Below are 24,451 nucleotides of genomic sequence, written 5' to 3' on the forward strand. Positions count from 1 at the left end.
AAGGAGCAAGGGGAGGGGAGAGGGAGGCGGGAGCAACAAGAAGTACCTGATGATGATCGTCTTACCCCCACCACCCCCGTCAATTAATTTTCCTCTAACTGCTTTTGTTAATGGTAGTTTAATAATCTCTTATTATTCAGTACATTCACAGACTCTGAATGTCTCACAATCCTCTATTTAATTATTAAATTTAAAAAATCTAACTCTTACTGCCTTTGGCACAAGCTGGATGTAATCTGCAGTGTCCTCGTGGCTCCAAGAACTGTCAGTTACCAGGTGGGACAGTTTTTCTGTGTCCAGCGCCAGCATCGTCCTGCCACTTTCTATATCACTAGAAGCCTTGAAGGACTAACTAAGCCAGTCTCCTCGGATCAGGAGTGGACCCCCCTCACTGCAGGGCTGGGTGAGGCCCCTCCGCATTGCACGGAAAATGAAGCGGGCAGAAGAGGGGCTTCTCCTCCAACCTCTGAGTCTAATCTCCACTTCCCCACTCTCCCACTTGCCTAGAAGACTCCCTACCCATGGATCCCCTGCCCCCACCTTCCAGGACAACAGCTGGGGCAAGCATTTCTGAATGGCCTCTCTCAGGAGGGAGGGCTGTCTGGAGTCAGGACTCTCTGTGTGGATCAAGTCTGACCCTGCAGGACGCCGCAGGTCCAGGCTGCGAGGTGAACACCAGGACTCAGGGAGGAGCAGCGGGCTCCAGGCCTCCCCTCCCTGCTTCCTGACCACTCTCTGGCTTCGCCACAGAACTTCTCCTGGACTTGGACTTCCCAGATGCTCAGGTGTTTGGTGGCCAGGGATCTCCCTTGCAAACCCAACCCTGCAGCACACCTTCTTCTTGATGCTGCTCCACCCAATCCCTATCCCAGCTTCACACCTGGGAGACTAACCTGACTGCAGCATAGGCTGCACGCCTGCTCCTTCAAAATCCACTCACTCAAAGCATTCACTCATTCCAAAAGATTTATGGAGAGCTCACCACCTCTCAGGGCCTGGGTGGAGGGTAGGAGATACAATGGTGAACGAAACAGATGAAGTCCTGCCCACAAGGCCTGGCAGTGTAGTGGGTGAGACAGCCATCAAATAAAAACAGGGTGCTTGGGTCCCAGGTTCCTACTGGAGGCTCAAGGGAGACCCCTTTGAGGAAGTGTCATCAACAGGAGGTAAGCAGGTACAAAGTTCAGGAAAAGCATTTCTAGAAGGAAAGTGAAACTTGTTAGTCATTCAGTTGTGTCCAAGTCTTTGCCACTGCGTGGACTGTAGCCTGCCAGGCTCCTCTGTCCATGGAATTTCCCAGGCAAGAATAATGGAGTTGGTTGCCATGCCCTTCTCCAGGGGATCTTCCTGACCCGGGTATCAAACCTGGGTATCCTGCATTGCAGGCAGATTCTTTACTGTCTGAGCCTCAGAGAAGGCATGTGCAAAGGCCCTGGGGTATATAGAACCAGAAGAAGCCAGTGCCTGACCAGAGCTGCTGCGACAGAGAGAGAAGACAGGGCCAAAGGCAGAGTTTCAGGCCAGGTGAGAACTTTGGGTTTTATGTAGCCAGCCCTCAAAGGGTAGTAAGAAGAGGGTGGGATGTTCATACATGTGTTTTCCCAGCCTCTGGGTTGGGAGCTGGGAAGGTGCAGAGATGAACTTCTGCATTTGCCCTCAAGGAGCAAATGATCAATGGAAAAATTTGTAAAGTGACTGCTTTCAGGCTTCTGGGTTTCTAAGCTGGTTGGGAGGAGCCAGGGAGGCTTCCTGGAGGAGGAGTCCTAGAGCCTGCAGGCTGGGCAGGATAGTCTGGCAAGAAACGCGAAAGAAACCAAAGGGTGTTCGGGCAGCACTGTGCTAGGCTGACTCCAAAGTACCTCACTCCTCTCTCTCTCACAATGCCCCTCTGGGGTAGCGATTAGATTTATCCCTATTTTACAACTGAGAAAACTGAGGTACAGGGTGGCTAAGTAACACAGCCAAGGTCACACACTGAGGCAGTCAGGACCATGTGGCCAAGGCCACGTAGCAACCACACCAAACCCATCAGCCAAACCCCATTGCTGGCCCACACGCAGCATGCAGATGAGGGTCAGGGGTCCAAGACCCTCTCCTCTTATCCCTCCAGATGCCCATTCAGCTTGAAAAGGGGCTGGGGAGGATCAGAAGACCCTTGGGTCCCTGTACAGGGAGGTGGCTGGTTGGTTTTAGAATCCTTTTCCATTAGAGAAACATGCTGATCACTGTGGTAAAACGACGGGTAGTCTGGGATCTGCCGCAAGATACGTGAGTGGAGGTGGAGCATGGGGAGGGTTACAGATGAAACAAAATTGCCCGAGTGTTGAAAACTGCTGTGTTGAAGCTGGGGGCTCATTCTATCATTTTATCTATATTTGGGGGTGTTGAAATTTTTCATGATAATGAGTTTAACAGGGTGGGAGGAATGCCCAAGACCTTCACAGACCTGAGCAATGCAAGGGCCCAAGCGTGGAGGCAAAGCAGGGAGTGTCTTCACAGGGGAAGTGCTCCTGAGGGGACGTGACAGCAGGCGAGAGCTGGCTGCTCCGATTCCAGACCAGCCCTGGCTAGCTGCCCTGCCTCCCACCACCCAACCCGAGCTGTGTCCGGCTGGGACACTGAGGCCGGAAGAAGGGCTGACGGAGCCCCAGGTCTGCACAGCCCCACAATGGCGCCGTGAGCCAGGATCTCTTTGGCCCAGCCTCTGGGACTCAAGGGCAGAGAGCCGGCTGGCTGTCAGGAAGCGGGCAGCAGGGCTGCTGCTGAGGGGGCAAAAGAAAGAGCAGGCGGTAATTGTGGAACAGGGGGCAATTTCAGACTTCCACTGCTCTTGATCCTCAGTAAAGAATCTGCCTGCAATGCAGGAGACCCAGGTTCAATCCCTGGGTTGGGAAGATCCCTTGGAGTAGGAAACGGCAACCCACTCCAGTGTTCTTGCCTGGAAAATCCCGTGGACAGAGGAGCCTGGCAGGCTACAGTCCATGGGGTCGCAAAGAGTCGGACAAGATTCAGCGACTAACACTTTCACTTTAAGGGTATAAACAGTGCAATGTGAATATACTTGAAAGGAGCTGCCGGATTCCATGGAAACATACTCATACTCAAGTGGTTTTCTGCTTGAGCCTCACAAACTCCTATTCATCCTTCAAGACCCATCCAATCTCCTGTGCTCTTCCCTGGGCTCCCACCCCGAAGATGGGGCTGGAGTGGTTTGTTTGGATGTGTTTGCTCATCACCCTGTCCTCAGTGCCAGGCACGTGGGAGGTGCTGGGTAAAGCTGGCGAATGAGTGAAGGTCTCCCTCAACAGTCCAGGGGGCACCTGAAGGTGGGCTCTCTCGCCTCCTGTGGCCTGGCACAAGCCTAGGGAATGAAGCAGAGTGCTCCTCCTACTTTAGAAACTCAACGTGTGCGGACACAGCTCCCAAACACGTGTGACAACGGTATCCGACCAGTGCCGCCCACCCAGTGTCAGGGAACCCAGAAGCAGCCCTGCATCTGGCAGTACAGTACACACAGCAAACGCTGGGTAAATATTAGCCTTCGTGTTATTGCTGTTATCAGTCTGTTATCAGTCTAGCTGCAGGATCTGAGCCTTCCTACCACACACGCCCCAGGGCTGCACTGGCTCCAAGACCTCTTGTCTCCACAGTGCCCTGTGTCACCCGTCCCCTCCTAGCATCAGCAGCAAAAATGAGGACGCAGGACTGACCCCACTGGTGCACAACCAGCCTCTCAAATGGGCTGGGACCGGAGCGCCTGCCCCTGGAAGCACTCAGCCCCGAAGGCCTGGTACACAGCAGGCACCCAAACACCCACACACGGCTCAGCAAACTACACAGCAGGCTCAGCCGTTCGCCCCCGCAGGCTGCTGGGCTAGAAGCTGCAGACCCCACAGACGGAGGCGTTCTCTGCACCAACCGCAGGGCGGGATGTGGGCCAGGACTGCCGACAGTCAGGGCCTCTTGGAGGAGAAGGAGCCTCTCAATTAGATTTGTGTCTGGATGCTAACCAGGGTCGTGGGTGTGCATGGGAGGAGGTGGGAGAGGGCTTAACTCAGCATTGTCTGCCCAGGGCTCATCCGGCCCCTCTTGTCTAATCCTCGGTTAGAGATCCGTGGGATCCCCACAGCACTGGGGGGTGGCAGGTCCCACCAGACTCCTTCCCTGGTTCCCCGCCTTTGTCCCCTCACCTCTGTGCTCTGAATTCACCTGCTCGGGGAGGCACCTCCACCATGGCCTTGTCACACTCACTCACCGCATGTCATCCCCTCCCCCACATCTTGCCCCACCCCCACCACATGGAACACCACTGGATCAGGGGTCTGTCTGTCTGCCCAGAACAGGCTGTCCCCCAGCAAGGGCCTGGAAAGTGCCAGATGGGGTGAGGCCACATGCCCAGGGCCAGCTCGTGGCCAGCATCACATCCATCCCTGCAGGCACCCGCCACCAGCCCTCCCAGGACAGTCAGATGAGTCCCCATGTGCATCCCTGGGTCCAGAAGACTGGCAGGGTCCAAGTCAGGAAACATGCCATTCAGGTGGCCCCTCAAGCATCCAAAGTCTTCAGGTCCCTACATCCTCCTCTGGCCCATGTTCTTGGGCAGATGACACTATCTGACCACATCAGCCACCTGGTTGCATGGCTCTCCCCTCCAGCCCTGGGGAGAAGAGACAGGGGTTCCACAGTCCCTAAACGAGAGCAAGAGTGCAATTCAAGGTGTGAGGGTGTGTGGGTGCCTCTTGCTCCCAGCCCTGCGCAGCCGCGAGCCCTGTTCACACCCCACTGCAGCCACGAATCCCGCTCGGATTGTGTCGCCCAGGAGCCACAGGCCACTCCCCGTCCCCCAGCACAGGCTCCCCCTGCCCCCGGCTCCCACCGGCCAACACAGCCATTCCCTCCCTACCTCTGGCTGACAGCTTCTTGGTGTTGATGATCTTGGCCGCATACTCATGGCCGGTGCAGAGCTTGACACAGCGACGGACCACAGAAAAAGCCCCCCTGGGGGAGAAACAAGGAAACAGAGGCAATTAATCCCCCCAGTGAACACCCAGCATTCAGTCATGATGCCCGGCCTTGGGCAGAGATCTGTATGAGGAAGGGGTGTGTTAGCTGGTGTCAATGTTAGTTGCTCAGTCATGTCTGATTCTTTGTGACCCCATGGGCTATAGCCTGCCAGACTTCTCAATCTGTGAAATTCTCCAGGCAAGAATACTGGAGTGGTAAGTCATTCTCTTTCTCCAGGGGACCTTTCCAACACAGGGATCAAACCCAGGTCTCCCATACTGCAAGCAGATTCTTTACCATCTGAGCCACCAGGGAAGCCCCAAGAATACTGGAGTGGGTATCCATTCCCTTTTCCAGGGGATCTTCCTGACCCAGGGATCAAACCAGGGTCTCCTGCATTGCAGGCAGATTCTTTACCATCTGAGCCACCAAGGAAGCCCTGAGGAAGGGGCACCCCTCCCCAAAAGACTTCCAGCCTCCTGGCACCACCCTTCATGCCAGCCCCACAGGGGCCTCTTTCCCAGCAGCTCGCAGATCCCAGTTGACTGGCACACTCAGCTCCTATGAGACCCCTGGCCTCGGCATCCTCATGGACCAGCAGGACTGAGGGCCTGTCTGGGGGCCTCTCAGTGCGTCCTTCACTCTATGCCAAGTCCTCGAGACCCAGGGTCCTCCCAGAGCAATGAACGCTGGCCCGGCTCCAGACAGTGCAATAGGGAGGTGCAGCCTGTGGGGACTCACTGAAGGTTCTGGAGAGAGGGAGAAGCATCACATAATTACGCTGCAAAGCTGGAGGTGAAGGTCCCTCCTCCAGATCCTCCACCGCCACTACACAGCAGAGGCAGCCAGTCCCACAGCGGAGGAGACATTTACCCGCCCACAGCATCAATGCTTCTGAGAGGAGCAGAGACCAGCCTGGAGGGCTGGGAGAAGGAAACCTGAAAAGCGGGGTGACCGCTGCCGAGGTCATTGAGAGGTTCTGTATGTGACTCCTCAAACAATGACCCTTGAGAGGAGGATGGTGTGCAGGAGGTGGCAGAGCAAGCCAGAGCCCCGAGAGCAGGCCCATGAGGGTCCTGGGGCCGGCGGGGAGCACAGGCCAGAGGGAGCCTGGGGTCCATCAGAAGATCCTCCACGGTATTCGACTTGTCACCACCGTTGGTTTAATTTGATTTGAGATCATTTTCGAAGAACATTAGACCCAGCAGGTATGAGACAAAGCCAGAACAGGAAACGTCTGGGGAAGGGTCCAGACTGGAGGCTGCCACGGGAGGTGGGCACAAAGGCTGAACACATGAACCAGTGGGGCGGGGGACACCCCTGACCACAGGCCCCTTCTCTGTCTTCCCTCCCCAGAGGCCCTGCAGGCACAGCCCCCATTGGAACCCAGCACTCCCCCGCCCCTGCTGCCCACAGAGCCTGAGAAGCCCACCAGCTGCTTTAGCCCCGGCTCCAGGTGATGGGAAAGCAACGTCTTAAATAGAGAACACATTTCTGCTATAATCCTTTTTGGGATAAAACTTGGGGGCCTTCCCTGGCGGTCCAGTGGTTAGGATTCTGCCCTTCCAACGCAGGGGGGTGCAGGTTCAATCTCTGGTCTGGGAAGCTCCCACATGCCACAGAGAAACTAAGCCTGCATGCCACAACTATTGAGCCTGTGCTCTAGAGCCCAGGAGCCACAACTACTGAAGCCCTCACGCCCTAGAGCCCATGCTCTGCAACAAGAGAAGCCACCGCAGTGAGAAGCCCGCACACCACAATGAACACTCAGCACAGTCAAAAATAAATATATGAATTTTTTTTAAGTCTAACTCACCTTTAAAAAATAGCAATAAGAATAATAAGAATAATAAAAAAAACTTCATTAAGATGGACTATTCACTTCCTTGGGAAAAAAGTAAATATTACACTAGATCTAATTGAACATTTTCTTAACATCCCAGGTCTTTATGATCAATAGGTGTGCTTAGAGCTATATTTTTGCTTCTTCAAAGTCAGAACTTGGGAGACAGCATGTTGAGGCTTCAAGCAGGTCTGGGTTTGAACCCTGCTGTCTCTTCCTGGCTGCACCCTCTGAGCCTGTTTCCCCACCCACCCAAGGAGCAGCAAAAGCTCACGGGGCCACTGCAAAGGCTGAGCCAGGCCCCAGGTGGCTGTCTGCCTGAGCTGCTTTGGCCTCCTCCTCACCAGCCCGGCCTATCCCTGGTGTCCCATCCACTTCCTGCCCAGGAGAGTGGAGGGTATCAGGTGTACAGGGCTGAGCTGCCACCTTTATGCTCTGGCTCCCAAAGGGCACGGACACCCAAGCACCGGCTCACAGGCCTCCATGGAATAGTCAGGGCTTCCAGTGCCAGAATCCAATCCCCACTGATGTTGGAAGTTCCAAACAGCCAGAGGGCTGCTCACAAGCCTGGTGGGCGCCGGGTGAGGCACCATGGGGCCCAAAGGTGAGCTCGTCCCTGGAGTGGGGAGGGGCCTACAGGGCCTGTCCACCTGCTGCTGTCCAGACAGGGTAAGTACAGGACCAAGGGACAGTGAGCTGGGAATCCTCCCGGGTACACGGCAGGATGTGCCTAAAGTGAACAAGAGGAACAGCCAGATGGACCATCCCAGACAAGCTGCCCTGCTGCCCCATGTCCTTCCGGGTCAGACTCCACTGTCTCTTCTGCAGGGGGCTCTGGGTGAGTGATGGCAAGGGTCTGAGATGAGGGCAGGGCCAGGCAGGCAGGAGCCAGTCTCTGGAGGAACCAGGAACGTGGCAGGCAAGCTCCCGGCATCCAGCAAGCGCTCAATAACGGACCTTATAGGTGGCACTCAGGCTGGAGAACAGACTGCTCTTGGACACAGGTCTTTCTCTCCCAGAGTCCTGCCTCCTGGGAGAGGGGCACCTCTGAAAGCCCCTATGGGGTAGGGTTTCTCTTGCTCCTGTGACCCAGCTTGAAAAAAGCTTCTAGAAAGAGATGCCCTACCCTCCCCCAAGTCTGGTCACCCCACCCTGGTCTTCCTCGTCACCCAAACCTGCACCCCAGTGCCCATTAACTCTGAGGGAGGACCTGGGCCAGCTGAGGCTGTGCCTGGAGCAGGGAGGAGCAGCCGGGACCCTAGGGAGCCCTCGGAGCTCAGTCTTCCAGCTCAAGACCCATGGAAGTTTCCCTGAAAGCTTGGTCAGGTGCCTGACAAAGCTGACAAGCTAGAGGACTCTCCATGGCTTAACTACCTGAAGTGAGGGCACAGAGAAGCAGTTTGGCCCCCGATGACCATCACTCCTTAAGCCAGTCTCCCCCACCTCCCCTCTCCCATCCTTGAAGCCAGCTTCTCGGCCACCACCATTTCCAGTCTCCTTCTGCCCCCTCCCCAGGCATCCACGCCCTTTCCAGTGGCTCTGCCAGTTGCTTGATGTGGATCACAAGCAGGCTCCCCAGAAGAGGTGATGCTAAGAAGCAAGTGCAGTGAGGACCACGGGCCAGGCCCCCAACATCTCGAACATCACAGACAACAGTCAGGCGAGCACCAGCGCCATTCTCCCTCGAAATCTGCAGCATCTACCCACCTGAAACTTAGAATTACTGAGACAATGACAGGGACAAGAACCCAGGGCTATATCCTAAAGTATAACCCCGCTGCCGCCAGGCAAACTTCTATGCATCCTTCAAGACCCAGTTCAATACCTCCTCTTGGAAATCCTCCCCAGTTGCCACAGGAAGTCAGCTCGGTCTTCTCCAGACACTGTACTCTACATGTCTCGGCTCACTGTGCCCACTCTATTATAATAACTTATCTGTTTCTGGCCCTCCACTGTGGCTCTCCACAGACAATCAAGATGCTGGGGACAGGCAGAGGGTCCAGACTGTGATGAGAGAGTAAGGACTGACCTCCAAGCACCATGAGTGGAGGGAGTGGGCCTGTGGGACAAGAAGGGGCAGCCTTCTGGGAAGACAGGGAGAGACTGGGAGGGGTCAGACTCTAGGGAACAGGCCAGCAGGGGAGGGTGAGCGCCCAAGCCCTCCCTGAATGGGGAGGGGGCGTCTGGTGGGGTGAACGAGTGTCTGTGGGAGGGTGGGGAGCGCCTGTAGGTGGAGAATGACTCCTGCGGGGCTGAGGCCATGGGGCCCTTGATCAAAGCAGAGGGCCACCGATGTACCAGGAGCCTAGCAGACCCCCACCCTGCCCACAAGGGGTCTGGGATGCAGATGCAGGGCACAGACCAGGCAGGTGGTGGGGCAACAGGTCCCTGGACTGCGTCTGGATAGGCTGCCTGATGCTCCAGTCGTCCGTGAATGGCACGGCAGGTGGCGGCCAGCTGCAGGGTTGGAAAAGCCACTTGGGGCACAGCTTGTGGGGGAGAAGCCAGAAAGGTGGGGGTCTGGGTGTGGGTGAAGTTCAGGGAGAAGGCGTGGTGGGGGGTCCCCTGAACCTCGAGATCACCATGTGATGCCCGGTGGGGCACCTGCTGCTGCACTCAGGTTTAAAGTTATTTGAAGAATGTGATCAGATCAGGAGCCTCCTGGGCACCAAGTGGGGACTCTTAAGAATCAAGTAAAGCTAATAAAAGACAGAAAACACTTTTTCATAAAGCCATTTATAGAACGTCTACTGAGGAACCACAACAGCAGAGAGGCTGGCCAGGGGACAGGGGGGTGGGGGTGGGGGAATGAACCCCGGAGCTGCCTGGGGTCTGGTCAGCTGCACGTGGGTGCCCAGCACTGCTGAGGCCATGCCAGCCCATGGTGGCACTTGAGGGTCACTCTCCTGCACACTGGGCAGAAGCAGCAAGCCAGCAAGTGGCTCCCAGCCCCATTTACTCTCTCATTCCTCCTGTCCAACCTGAGGGTATGCCCCTGACCCTGCCTTTCACCTGGATACAGACAGCCCACTGGCCCTTGGGGGCAGGGTACAGACCGGGTTTCCACCTGCAGGGCTCTTAGCTTCCCCCATGCCTGACCACCTGCTGCCACCTGGAACTTGCCCTTGACATGGATTACCTGCTGTCCCCATGGCACTTGCTTTGGGGACCTGCCTCCTCCCTGCTCTGCTGGCCAAGCCCAGTGGACCAGCCTACCTTCTGCCCACTGAGCTGAGCTGGTGTTGGTGGGAGAGGCTGATTGGCAGGAGGGTCTGGTCTTGCCCTGTCCCCACAGTGGGGCTGCAGAACAGGGAAGTGCTGACGATGGACGTCACTTCGGGACCCTGCATCCTGGGCATGGGGCTTCCTCATGCAGGATGTGTGGAGGCCCTGGCGCAGAGCAGGCATCAGACTCATGTAACCGGGGAACCCCTGCTTCTGCTTCTCCACGGCCGCTCAGCACTTCCACTGCCTCCTTTCTGGGGCACATTCGAGGGGTGCAGCATTTCCTCTCTCCACCACCCCCATCCCTGTGGTCCATTGGAGGACGGGGCCCCTGCACCTGACTCTGGCTCTCTGCCCTGTCCTGGCCTTGCAGGTACTGGCCTGGCTGCCAACAGGGCTGACACGGCCCTGTTGTAGACACACCTGGTGGCTAAACAACCTGGGAAATCCCCATCCGCACTCTGCTAACTTGGATGCTCGGGAGCAGGAATTCTTGACAACCAGCCAGAGCCAAGGGCCCACATCACATGTGGACCAGTCCATGGGTTTCTTAAATTGTAGGGCCAAAAACAGCCAGAAGTGCTGAGCAAAAGAGCCAAACCCTTGTTGTTCTGTTTTGTAAAGGCTTCCACACAAGTGAGAGGCTGGGATGTCCTCTCAGTGAAAACCGCCATCCTGGTCCCCTGACTTCCCAGGCAGATCCACAAAAGATCTTTCTGGAATGGGCTAAGCAGGCGGCAGATGCACTCGGCTGGCCCAACAGTTTTATTTCCCATGTAAATTAACAAGCGGATGTTCTTTTAAAGCAGCCTGAGCACCCAGCCTGGGCCGCCCCAGTGGGCTCAGCTCAGAAGGGTCTGGGCTAGGGCTCAGGTGGGGAGGCTGGACAGCCCAGCAGACGCGCTCACTCACCACACCAGGCCCTCCGCTTGCCTGGATTTGTGGATTTCAACTAAATCAAGCTGCTGCTTATTTGTGTGGTAGCAAAAAAATTTTTTTCTACCTTTGATTAAAATGACGGGGGAGGTCCGTTTATATTTGTAATCTGGACCTAAGCAATTTGGTAGAAAATAGGGACTTGTACATGAAATTGTTGTGGGGGCTTTTTCCTGCTTATAATAATAATTTTAAAAACAGGATCCATGCTCGAGGTAGAAAACAGAGTAACCAAGGTGGTTTCAATAGAGCGAGTTGAAGCCGCCTCCACTTTCAGAACCCATTGCTAGAGTCCCACGATGCTCTGATGTGTCTCGGTGAGGTCTACGCCACAGGAAGGCTTTCCTCACCAACACTCAGGAATCTCTTGCTGTTTATATTCTGCTTCTTCCTCTTACTACTTCCCCACCCTGCAAACGGCACTGTAACAGTACCAACTGGCCGTTACATACTGCTGTACTGGTGGGCACCAGGGGGGTATGTGACCCTCCCTGGCTCCCTGGCCTCAGGGTTGGGCAGATGAGGAGAGCGTGTTGGCTCTGACAGGACTTGGGCAAATGTGTGCCGTGCTGGGCAGGGGCAGGGGGGCCCAGTACAGGGGTAATGTCCAGGCCGCAGGCCCATGAGGGCTGTCCATCGTCGACGGCCCATGGAGCTCAGGGAACCATGTCGCCCTCCTGCCCTGAACCCAGAACATCCTGGGTTTCAGAAACAGGACCTGAAGTAGCCAAACCAGAAATCGATGCTAGACAACATTTAATTTTGTTTGTGAACACCCAAATCACTGTGGTCTCTGTGGCCTCCCAGCGTGCCTTTTATCAGCGGGTGAGTTCCGGCTTCGTGTTTGGCCTTTTATATTTAACATCACTTCACACACAGTTCCCATTCCCTGACCTAGATCATATATGTGTCATCTTCATAGTAGAGAACATTCCTTCCACGGATAGCCAAGCACTTCCTCGATTGGCAGGCATTTGGGATGTTTCCAATTTCCCTTCTCGTAAATGCCTGCCGTAAACATCTCGGTTATTTCTGTAGAGTTGATTTCCAGAGGCACAATCGCTGGGTGATTTACAACCACACCAGCGATGAAAATGCCAGCTCTTGCCACTGCCCCGCTGTCCATCCCTGGCCTTTCCAAGGTCCTTCTCTGGGATCCTGGCAGCTCCTCGGCCCCGACCTCTGAGCTTGGGCTAGAAACTCAAGTCATAAGTCATCTGTGCAGTGCTGGTGAACTGGGGTCACCACAGCATGGTACACAGGCTGGGCAGTGGAAACCCCAGATTATGATCTCAGTTAGGAGGCCAGAAGTCCAAGGCCAAGGTGCTGGCAGGGTCAGTTCCTTCTGAGGCTGTGGGAGACTGCTCTAGGCCTCTCGTCAGCTTCTGGGGCTTCATGGGGGATCCTGGGCTTGCAGAAGCATCACCCCCATCTCCACCTTCATGTTCATATGGCATTCTCCCTGTGGGTCCCTGTGCCCAAATTTCCCCTTTTTATAAGGACACACAGAAAGGGGGGTGGGGCTTCCCTAGTGGTAAAGAATCTGCCTGCCAATGCAGGAGACACAGGTTCGATTCCTGATCCAGGAAGATTCCACATGCTGCGGAGCAACTGAGTTCAGCTGAGTAGCTGAGCACCACAACTGCTGAGCCTGTGCTCTGGAACCGGAGAACCGCAACTGCTGAGCCTGTGCTCTGGAACCAGAGAACCGCAACTGCTGAGCCTGTGCTCTGGAACCCGAGAACTGCAACTGCTGAGCCCACGTGCTGTAATTACTGAAGCCTGCACTCCCTAGAGCCCATGCTCCACAACAAGAGAAGCCACAGCAACGAGAAGCCCATGCATCGTAACTAGAGAACAGCCCATGAAGCCATGAAGACCCAGCACAGCCAAAATAAATAAATAAAAAATAAGGCACAGTTGTACTGGATGAAGGCCCATCATCCACTTCACCATAACTAATTACATCTACAACCACCTTATTTCCAAATAAGGTCATATTCTCAGATACTGGGGTTAGGAGGACTCCACATCTGAATTTTAAGAAGACACAGTTCAACCCACAGCACATGCTGACCCTCCATTCTGCCTTAGGGAGTCGGAGTCTGCCCCTGTGTGTACCAGGCAAACATGTCCCAAATTACCATCCTCAAATATTAATTCCACAGGATACTAACAGATATAAGGTACAAAGGGGGCTCTGTGGGCAAATACGTTTAGAAACCAGTACGTTAAACAGTGTCTTCCTCCCTCCCTCCCTTCCTTCCTCCCCTTCTTTTCTGTTGCAGGACTTCTGCACTGTGAATTTCCCACTAGTGAGTGTGAAGTGCAGCCTTTCTCTAACTTCTTTGATCAGAGCAATCTTTATCCAAAGAAATCTCAAGAGGGCCAAGAGAGGGTAGGGCAGGGAGGTCTTCCAGTCTGCAGCTGCAGCCGAGAGTAGGACAGAAACGCCCCCTGAGGACGCCGGCCCACACACGAGAACAGCAGCGCTGCCCCTGCAGTCTGTGGGCGCATCTCAGATGGAGAAAACCCACGCGGGGCCTCCTCTTCTCTCTGCCCCTCTGAACAGAGCACCCAGGCTACAGCGGCCGCCCCTCCCCGCAGATGCCCCCTCTCCAACCACACGGGCATCGAGGGCCCCCCGACGGCCCTCCTCCCGGACACCCTGGGGAGTGGAGTTTCAGGTGGATGAGCCAGGAATGTCACTTCAGAGAGGACGTTTTCTTCACATTTCTGACAATGCTGAGAGCAGATGGAACACTCCATGAGCAGAGAAGGTGCTGTGTCCTGACCACAGAAGGCTTATGACAAGGTGCACCCTACAGCCTAAGGAGGTTTAGATGCAAATGACCACGAAGGGTAACCCTTTCATGTTTCTTAGGCATTAATGTCATCATCGTTAGGCTATACAGTCACATCAAGTTTATGAGTCCCACACAGATGAGTATAACTCAACTTTGACACGTGTCCATGACACTGCATTCCTCTTAAACCCTCAGGCCTCACACTTCACTCTGTCATCCTCAATACTGCCCAGACCCACCCACCACCACCCCTGCCATAGCCGGGGTCCTCAGGGCCCAGTTCCACCAGGTATAGACATCCTTGAGAAGCTTCCAGGAGGACTCAAGGTGGCAAAGCCAGTGGAAACAAGAGGGTGGGCACCAGCCCAGGGAACGTGGTAGGGTCTGAAGGCAGTGGGCAGCACTGAGATTACTGAATGGGTACAGAGTTATTGTTTGGGGTAATGAAAAAGTTCTGAAAATGGGTACTGGTGATGGTTATACAACGCTGTGAAGAGACTCAATACCACTAAACTCTACATTTGTTGTTGTTGAGTCACTGAGTTGTGTCTGACTCTTTATGACTCCATGGACTACAGAATGCCAGGCTTCCCTGTCCTTCACTATCTCCCGGAGTTTGCTCAAATTCATGTCCGTTGAGTCCGCAATGCTATCTAACCATCTCATCCTCTGCCACCCTCTTCTCCTTTTGCCTACAATCCTTCCCAGCATCAGGGTCTTTTCCAATGAATTGGCTCTTTGCATCAGGAGGTCAAAGTATTGGAGTTTCAGCATCAGTCCTGACAACAAATATTCAGGGTTGATTTCCTTTAGGATGGACTGGTTGGATCTCCTTGCAGTCCAAGGGACTCTCAAGAGTCTTCTCCAGCACCACAGTTTGAAAGCATCAACTCTTTGGTGCTCAGCCTTCTTTATGGTCCCACTCGCACATCTATACATGACTACTAGAAAAACTATAGCTTTGACTATACATACCTTTGTCAACAAAGTTACATCTTTGCTTTTTAATATGCTATCTAGGTTTGTCATGGCTTTTCTTCCAAGGAGCAAACGTCTTTTATTTTTATGGCTGCAGTCATTGCCCGCAGTGATTTTGGAGTCCAGAAAAATAAAATCTGTCACTGCTTCTACTTTTTCCCCTTCTATTTGCCATAAAGTGATGGGACTGGATGCCATAATCTTAGTTTTTTGAATGTTGAGTTTTAAGCCAGCTTTTTCACTCTCTTCTTTCACCCTCATCAGGAGGGTCTTTAGTTCCTCTTTGTCTTCTGCTATTAGGGTGGTATCATCTGCATATCTGAGATTGTTTCATTATAATACACCAATCCTATCAGATTAGAGCCCCATCATTATGACCTCTTTTAACCTTAATTATCTCCTAAAGAACCTATCTCCAAAAACAGCCATGTAGAGGGTAGGGCTTCAACCTATGAATTTGGGAGGACACACAGTTCAGTCTACCACAAGCATTTATCAAAAAAATCTTCAACTAACATCATAGTTTTGGTGAGAAAGTAGGTGAATTTGAAATAAAAAATGCAATATATTCACATTATCACCAAAAAATAAAATACTTGGGTATAACTCTACAAAATATGTACTATACTGATGAATGAAATAAAAGAAGTAAATGAAAGGAGAGATATCCTATGTTCATGAAAAGGAAGATTGATGTCAGAATGTCTGTTCTTTCCAAGTTGATCTATAGATTCAATGTAATCCTAACCAGAATTGCAGGAAGTTATTTTATGGCTATTGACAAACAAATTCTAAAGTTTATATGGAGAGGCAAAAATCACTTCTCAACCTTTTGGTTCAGATCAAGTGTAGCAGACAGAAAGGCAAAACACCCAGAATAGCCAACAAAATATTGATGAGAGAAGAACAAATGTAGAGGATTTATACTGTCTGACTTCAAGACTATAAAACTATGGGAATCAAGACAGTGTGATTTGGTAAAAGAATAGACAGTAGATCAATGGAACAGAACAGACAGCCTAGAAGTAGGCCCACACAAACACAGTAAACAAATTTTTGACAAAGAAATAAAGGCAATTCAAAGAAGAAAAGACTGTCTTTTCAAAAAATGAAGTTTGCTATGGACTGAATATTTGTTTGTGTCCATCCCCTCCCCATCCCCCACCACCAAATTCATATGTTGAAATCCTAACCCCTTGGTTAGGTTGGTATTAGGAAGTTGGATGGTATTAGGAAGTGAGGCCTCTGGGAGGTGATTAGGTCATGACAGCAGAGCCCTAATTAACAAGACTAATGCTTTATAAAAAAGACTCCAGATAAATCTTTCTACCCCTTCTGACACAGGATAAAGATGACCATCTAGGGAGCAAGTTCTCACCAGACTGTGAATCTGCCAGAGCCGTGATCTTGGATTTCCAGTTCCTAGAACTGTAAGAAATAAATGTGTGTTGTTTATAAGCCACCCAGTTTATGGATGCTGTAGCCAGGCTATAGCAACCTGAACAATCTGAAACAGTACTGGAGCTAGTGAACATCCAGGCGCAAAAAAACTAATCTAGACACAGACCTCATGCCTTTCACAAAAAGTAACTCAAAATGGATCACAGACCTAAATGTAAAATGCAAAACTACAGAAGTCATAGAATATCTCATAGGAGAAAATTTAGGTGACCTTGGGTTTGGCAATGACTTTTTCAGATACAACACCAGAAACATGATCCATGAAAGAAAGAATTGATATGATAAGCTTCATTAGAATAAAAAACTTCTGCTCTTTGAAAGATGAGTTAAGCAAATTTGCAAAGCACATATTTGATTAAAGACGTGTATACAAAATATATCAAGAACTCTTAAAATGCAATAATAATAAAACAAACAACCAAACAACCTGATTAAAAATAGGCCAAAGACTTTAACAGACTCCTCACCAAAGAAGGTATACAGATGGCAAAAAATCATATGACAAGATGCTCCTTATCATACGTCATCAAACGCACATGAAAACAACAATAAGATACCACTACACATGTATCAGAATGTAGAAAATCCACAAAATTGCCAGCACCAAATGCTGGTGAGGATGTAGAGTAGCAGGAGCTCTCATTAACTGCTGGTGGGAATGCAAAGCGGTGCAGCCACTTTGGAAGACAGTCTGGCAGTCTCCAAAAAACGAAACCTACTCTTACCATATGATCCAACAATCATGCTCCTTGGTATATGTCCAAAGGAGTTGAAAACTTATGTCCACACAAAAGCTTGCACACAAATGGTTATAGTAGCTATAACTGCCAAAACTTAAACACAACGAAGACGTCCTTCGTAGAATGAATGGGTAAATGGACATCGTTGGGATGTCCTAACAATGAAGTATTATTTCTCTCTAAAAAGAAACAAGCTATCAAGCCAGAAAAAGACATGAGGGAATCTTAAAAACATATTACTAAGTGAAAGAAGCCAATCTGAAAAGACGACATACTGTATGATTCCAACTACATGACATTCTGGAAAAAACAACATTATAGAGACAGTAAGAAGTGGTTGTCTGGGACTCTGAGGGTCGGGGGGTGGGAATGAACAAAGGAGCACAGAGGACCTGAAATGCTGTAGTGACAGGCACACGACATTGTATCTTTGTCAACCCTAGAGCTGTGCGACAGAGTGAGCACGGCAACTGCGGACTTCAGTTAATATTAACTGCATGCTTTATAAAAAGCATCCTGAGCCGTACTGGTCACCAGCTGTAACAAGTGTACCACGTCCGAAGGGAGATGGTTATAGGAAAGGGAATTGGGGCCCGGCTGTGAGGTAAATATGGAAACTCTCTACTTTCCATACAATATTTCTGTAAACATAAAACTGCTCTAAAAAAGAGTCCATTCAGTCTTCTTTTGAAGCATAAAGAGGAAAATTAAGTATTTTTATGACAGACATTGGGGTTGGGGGATTTTTTTAACCACATGTGGAAAAGCCTAAGGAAAATACCAGTATATCAGTCACATCGAAACCTTGACACTCCAGCGTGACCGAGGACCTGCACAACGTGAGAAGGCTGCTTGGGGCTGTCATAGACTCTCCAGCCCCGACAGCTCCCAGGACTGCCCTCTACAGTTTCCAAAGTGTCTGTCCCCTGGCTCTCAGGACCCCTGTGGAAGATGGGAAGGGTGGGGCACCAATGCCTTGCTGAGCCCGTGGCACTGTGGGTGGCAGAGGTGGGACCTAAACGCAGACCTCCCTTTGATTTTCCCTCATAGCTCAGTTGGTAAAGAATATGCCTGAAAGGCAGGAGACCCGGGTTCGATTCCTGGATGGGGAAGATCCCTTGGAGAAGGAAATGGCAACTCACTCCAGTATTCTTGCCTGGAGAATCCTATGGAGAGAGGAGCCTGGCAGGCTACAGTCCATGGGGTTGCAAGAGTCGGACATGACCGAGCGACTAAACCGCCAGCACCGCCGCCCACCCTTCCTGCACATTCACCTACCAGGTGCCCTTTGTTGGCTCCGAAAGAAAGGGGGTTGGGTGGGGATGTGTGGAATATTCCATCAAGGGCAGAGAAGGAGCAGGAGAAGCTGCGTCTGGGAGAGGAAGGGCTGGGGGTGTGTGGCCAGAGCCGAGGCTCAGGGGCTGCCTTCCCCCCGACCCTACCCAGGGGTCTGGCTCACAGGCCGGCTCTTACTAGCTACACAAAACCAAATGTTCTGGTGATGTCAAGCTTGACCTGGGTGTATTTACACCACAGGAATGGGGAAGCAGCATGGCTCAGGATACCCCGGCCCTGTTAACACTGATCAGCTGTCACGAGAGAGGGGACTATGACAGGGAATGCCACCGCTCCCCTCCTGCCCTGTGGATGGTGTGGAATGTGGGGAGAGGGGTGGGGGGGATGAGGTCCTGGCCAGGCCAGAGGCCTCCTGAGGGCAGATAGTCCAGGCTGTCCCAGGACAAGAGAGGGCCCCAAGGTAAGAGCTGATCTCCACCAAGGGCTCCTCTCAAATCCAACCTGTCATATGCCGCCTCGGTGGGCACCCGCCATTCCTGGGCCTCTTATGGGATGAGGCTCACGCCTACATGCTCCTTGCTCTCGCCTACCCCGCCTCCCCTTCTCTGTGTTGGTGTCTGACCCTCTCCTTCTCCCTCTTTCTCTCAGGTACAATCCTTAGCAGCAAGCTCCCCAGATGACTCAAGTTGAGGGTTTGCATTAAGCAAAGACCAAAACAAGGACAGAGGTGGGATAGGATGAAGGGAGGCCCTGGACCACCTTGGACCCCTTGATGCTTGGGGCCCCCTCCTCCCACCAGGCCAGGGCAGAGCCTGCAGTTTGGACCTGGCCTTGTGCCCTGCAGTGACCTCTGCAGAGGGTGTTGGGGGGAGCAGGTAATGGGAGAGTTAGAGGCCCACTTGATGCATGGTGGGGGGATTGGGCATGTGCTGACAGGACAATAGGAGAAGGAGCAGGAGGGGTAAGCAAGGCCTTCTGCAACTGCACAGCTCAGTATTGGAGGAGGAGGCACCCGCATCTCTAGAATTCCTCTCCTGCCCACACTGAGAGGCCTCAGCCCGGCCCGGCCCACCCACGCCCAGGCCCTCTGTTCATCAGCTTCAGGGTACCTGAGCCTGGAGACTGACCAAGGTGGCCTCATCAGCCCACGGGTCACCCGGAAAAACCATCTCATACCTGAAGCACGAGGTGAACTCAGGGACAAGAGAGCAGTGGCTTTGGTTTCATTTCTATTCATGTTTTCGCCACCTGAAAGAACTTCCATTTCATCTTCTGTGAGTGCCTGCTTAGGTCCTTCATCCATATTTCAGTTGGAATTTTAGCTCTTTTCTTATTGACCTGTAGGACCTCTTTATATGTGAAGGCAACCCTTCCTCACCACATGCAGCCTCCGTGGCCCACCTGCAAGGAGCAGGAGACTTATTACACGCTTGGGAGAGAGGTAGCAAGGCACATTTTTGTCGGTCCCTGAAATAAATTGGGATGCTTCAAGGGCAGGGCTTGGGTCTGCACTTGTTGGCCCCTAGAATCTCGATGGCACAGGATTCCAGCTTGTCAAGGGAAGCTGGCCACAAGCTGCGGGCAGGGCAGTAAGAAGCCACATCCAGGCCTGGAGAGGCCTGGGGCCTCCACCGCCTTGTGTGCAGGAAGCACCCCACTTAAGGCTCTCGTCCTGGGTCTCTGGCCTCCTCTCCTTACTCCCGGCCCCATGCCCCACCTGGGGTACCTGGATGTCCCCCTCGAGTGCCCAGCAAGCAGAAGTCAACTCACCCTGAATTATCAGACACCAGTGACCACAGAGGTTCCCAGAACCATTATGGACTTTTCATCTGTTTTCCATCAGAAAAACCAGCTCAGAGAGAGGACCCTGGCCCTACCTGGACACCCACGCCTGCCCTTGGTCCAGCCATCTGGGGTGCTCTGGACAGAGGCAGGGTGTCACATCATGGGCCTCCCTTTCACTGACACTTGGACAGAGAGGGCCAAGTTGTTCCACCACCAAATAATTGTAAACATTTTGGTATTTTCAGAAGCATTGAACATATTATGGGAAGGAAGTAAAAGTCCCCTTGATTGTGAAGATGACCAAACCGTGTGGCCATGGAGGTGTCAGCGAGGAGGCTCTGGGGAGCTGCCTGCCCGCCTCACCCCACAGATGCAGAGACCTGCTGCCCCGGCAAAGGGGTTCTGTGGTGGGGGGTGTACATGCGAACCCTGAGGAGAAAAGCTCACACCCTCAGGATTCAAAAGGAAATCTGAATTTGAGAGTGTCAGAACCCCCAAGGCTAGAGGCCGAGGCCTTGTGTGCCCCCAGAAATCTCCATGGTCAGCAGCCCTCCACTGATGGCCAGGCCAAGTGGGCCCAGGAAGGTCCGGCAGAGGCACCAAGGAAGCTGGTACAGGAGTTTCCGACGAGAAGCAGCTCATACCTGCCCTGCTGGGGTCCCGGCCAGCCCACCTGCCCACCTCAGGCTGCCTGTCCTGATCTGGAGACACTGACATCACTTCAGGGCCACTGCGCTCTTAAGATGCCTTTATCAGAACCTGAGCCCAGGGCCCCCTCCAGCTGTGCCTCCATCTGCTACCTTCATGCTCAGGGGCCACCCTGGAGGGCCATGGAACCCGGCCAGCATCCCCAGAGCTGGATGCACCCAGCACCACTGCAAGGGCCGGTACAGCCCAGAAAGCAGCCCATGTGGCTGCCCTCCCTGCGTGACCGTCGACAGACCAAGGGCCGATTCAGAAGCCATGGGACCGCTGAATGCACACACAGCCGCAGCAGCTGGGACCATGTTCCCAGCCTGGGTCTGTGAGCCAGCGGCCCACAGAGCAACCTTCAAAAGCAGCTCTTCAAAGCCACGTCCGCCCCACTCGTCACAGTGCCAGGCAGTCACCGATGGGGACAGAACTGAGTCAACCCCCTGGGGGCCTGAAATTACTGCTGAGGCTGCGCAGCTCACGGAGGACAAGCAGGAGCAGACAGGGGAGGAGGTACAGCGACTGGAAGGTTCAGTGGCCCTGGCGGGAAGCAGGGCATCTGGGCGGGCATGGGAGCAGCACCGCCTGCCTGGACAGATGCTCTGAACACAGATGGCAACTCACCACCCACGGTGGCCCAGACCCAACAGGATCGGGAACTTAGGAAGATGGGCTTCGTGGCCATTTGATTCCTTTTTCCTGGAAGGGGTGGGCATATCCATTAAAGCTCTAGGGACTTGTTTTTCTTTTATGTTTCGGGTCAATCAGACTTCATCCTCCTTAGGTTGTATTCGCCAGGAACGCAAATACCTGTGTGATTGGCTCACAGATGCCCGAGCATCTGACAGGTGAGCTTTGCGGCAAGTCTCAGAGGAAGGAAATGGGATTTCCACAGAGTCAATTCACGGAGCCACAAGGGACCCCAGAAGGTCATTTGACCCAAACCTCCTGGTTTATCAGGCTTCCCTGGTGGCTCAGACGGTAAAGAATCTGCCTGCAATGCAGGAGACCTGGGTTCAAACCCTGGGTCAGGAAGATCCCTGGAGGATGGCAACCCACTCCAGTATTCTTGCCTGGAGAATTCCAGGGACAGAGGAGCCTGGTGGGCTCCAGTCCATAGGGTCGCAAAGAGTCAGATATGACTGAGAGACTAAAACTTTCACTTTTCACTTTCCTGGTTTATAGAGGGGGAAACTAAACCCAGAGAGATTACACGGTGGCCCAAGCCACACAGCCCAGTGTTGAGAAGTCATGGCCAGTGGGAGGAGACCATGCATTACGTCCTTTAAAACAGCCGCGAGGCCCAAAGTGTCCATTGACAGGTGAATGGATAAGCAAAATGTGGTCCAGCCATACAATGAATATCATTCAGCCTCAAAGAAGAAGGAAATTCTGACATGTGCTACAACATGCGTAAAACCTGAGGACAGTATGTTGAGTGAAATAAGTCAGACACAAAGAGGCAAATGCTGTGCGCGTCCACTTACATGAGATGTTCAGAGCAGTCAAATTCAGAGACAGAAGGTAGAACAGGGGGTGCCAGGGGTTGGGGGAAAGGGAAGTTTGTGATGTTTAATGGGGACAGAGTCCATTTTATCAGATAAAAATGTTCAGGAGATGGATGGTGGTGATGGTAACACCACAACAGGAATATACTGAACACCGCTGAACTACACACTTAAAAATGGTTAAGATGGTAAATTTTGTGTTATATATATTTTACCACAATAAAAAAAAGGAAGACTGGTAGGATATGTAGCTGTATGTCTAAGAAATCACTAATAAAAAAAATAAAAGAGACTGGTACTTGTCCTGCTAACTTTAAAGTCAAATTTTCAAAAGGAGTGCCTTTAGAACCACGTGCCATACCTTACCTCTGCTGACAAACAAGGAACATTTAGAGAAAAAAAGCATAACAACCCCAGACAGAAAACCACGAGCTGAAAGGAACAGCTGTGACCGGCTCAGTGCTGCCAGGCACAGACAGGGTCCCTGATCTGTGGGCCAGGCCAGGGTAGCGACGACCCAGTGGGCAGGAAATGCATGCCTTGCCCGTGGATGTCCTCCTTGTCCCACCTGGCCTGGAACCACCCTCCTCAGTTTGGGCACAGAAAAGCGGCTGGTCCACAATGCCAAGTGCACTGCATGGTGTCCTGGACAGCCCCCTCTTCAGCTCTGGGCTGTGTCCTCCTTAATGGTCACCCCGGCCCCTCCTCCCAGGCCCTGGCCTCAGAGACAGTGCAGAGAAAGCTGAAGCACCAGAGGCCTCCAGACTGGGCATGGGCTCTGCCCTCTCTGCCACGTAGTCAGCTCCTTGCACTGTGTGACTGACCTCACAATGACACACCCCCTTCACAGATGAGGAGACTGAGGCTCTGAGAGGGGACCCTTCTGCCCAGGGGTGCAGCACCAACCCACTATCCCCAAGAGAATACACTCGTGACTGTCCCCTCCTGTTGGTAAGGACCCACTTCAACGCCCCTGCCACACAGAGCCCAGGCCTCGGTGTCCACTCACCTGGGAGCCCCAGACTGACTTAGGCACAGTGGAACCTGGAGATTGTGCAGGGGTTCCACACAGATAGCACCCCGATGGGGAAGCAAGGTGAAGACCCCGCACACTCCAAGAGGTGATGCGCAGAAGTCCCCAGTGAAAGCAAGACCCAGACCCCCACCTAGTGCCTGTACTGACCGTCGGAGCTGGGAGATGCAGGAGACGGGAAAGCAGAGGGGACTGAAACTCAGATGACAGCTCAACCTGGCGGAGGAGCCTGAGAACGGGCAGGCCAGAGAAGGCAACCTCAGGACGGCCTCAGGAGAGACCCCTTTGTTGTGTGACCACTAAGTTGCATCCAACTCTTTGTGACCCCATGAACTGCAGCGCACCAGGCTTCCCTGTCCTTCACTATACCCTGGAGCTTGTTCAAACTCATGTCCGTTGAGTCGGTGATGCCATCCAATCATTTCATCCTCTGTCGTCCCCTTCTTCTCCTGCCCTCAGTCTTTTCCAGCATGAGTAGGCTCTTCATATCAGGTGGCCAAAGTATTGGAGCTTCAGGTTCAGCATCAGTCCTTCCAATGAATATTCAGGGTTGATTTTCTTGAGGATTGACTGGTTTGATCTTGCAGTCCAAAGTATTCTCAAGAGTCTTCTCCAGCACCATACTTCAAAAGCATCAATTCTTCGGTGCTCAGCCTTCTTTATGGAGAAACCCTGAAGCATCCTTTAAGTAAGGAAAGGAGAGGAGAAGGGAAATGGATGGACCAACCCAGCCCCCAGTCCCTGCTCCACAAGGTCCACCAGCAAAATGAAGGGAATGCCCATTGGTCTCCATACCAGGAAGAGCCTGTACGCAGATGAAGGAGGAAGGGAAGAAAAGTCTAAACTTGAAGCAGAAAAGATAGCTTAACTCCCACAAGACAGGCTGTCCTAGGCCGTATGTCCCTCAGGCAATCAGTCAAGATGAGCATTTGTTCATGGGTCAGAAAATAAAAATGCAAGTGTACGAATGTGCCCACTCTCAGGCCACAGAGGAATCGTGAAAAGCACCGCCTTTCAGGCACCACAGTCAGCAAGCTGGAAGTCTCTCTGCTGCTCCATGGCCCTGCCCAGACCCGAGGGGCCAGAGACCCTCAGGGAAGGAAGGGGCACAGATGAGGGGACCCTGGAGCCCACTCCACGCT

General features: G+C 52.7%; 1 protein-coding gene across 16 annotated transcripts in view; it reads right to left on the reverse strand.

Moving 5' to 3' along the window:
• CAMK2B (calcium/calmodulin dependent protein kinase II beta) overlaps positions 1-24,451 on the reverse strand; it is a 92,394-nt gene that overhangs the window by 53,681 nt on the left and 14,262 nt on the right. For 14 of the 16 annotated variants that reach the window (XR_015162327.1, XM_086396115.1, XM_086396117.1 and 11 more), the window contains exon 2: positions 4,904-4,998. Coding sequence is in view for 13 of the 16 variants with exons in the window: in XM_086396115.1 (XP_086252241.1) it covers positions 4,904-4,998 (95 nt within the window). In the remaining 3 variants the exon portion in view is untranslated. Of the gene's footprint in view, positions 1-4,903; positions 4,999-24,451 lie in introns of those variants that run through there. The other 2 variants (XM_086396129.1, XM_086396128.1) reach the window with 1 other exon arrangement.

This window comes from Bos grunniens, chromosome 4, assembly GCF_055505025.1.
Source record: "Bos grunniens cultivar Pamir isolate PY7600 chromosome 4, Bosgru_T2T1.0, whole genome shotgun sequence".
NCBI classification, from domain to species: Eukaryota; Metazoa; Chordata; class Mammalia; order Artiodactyla; family Bovidae; genus Bos; species Bos grunniens.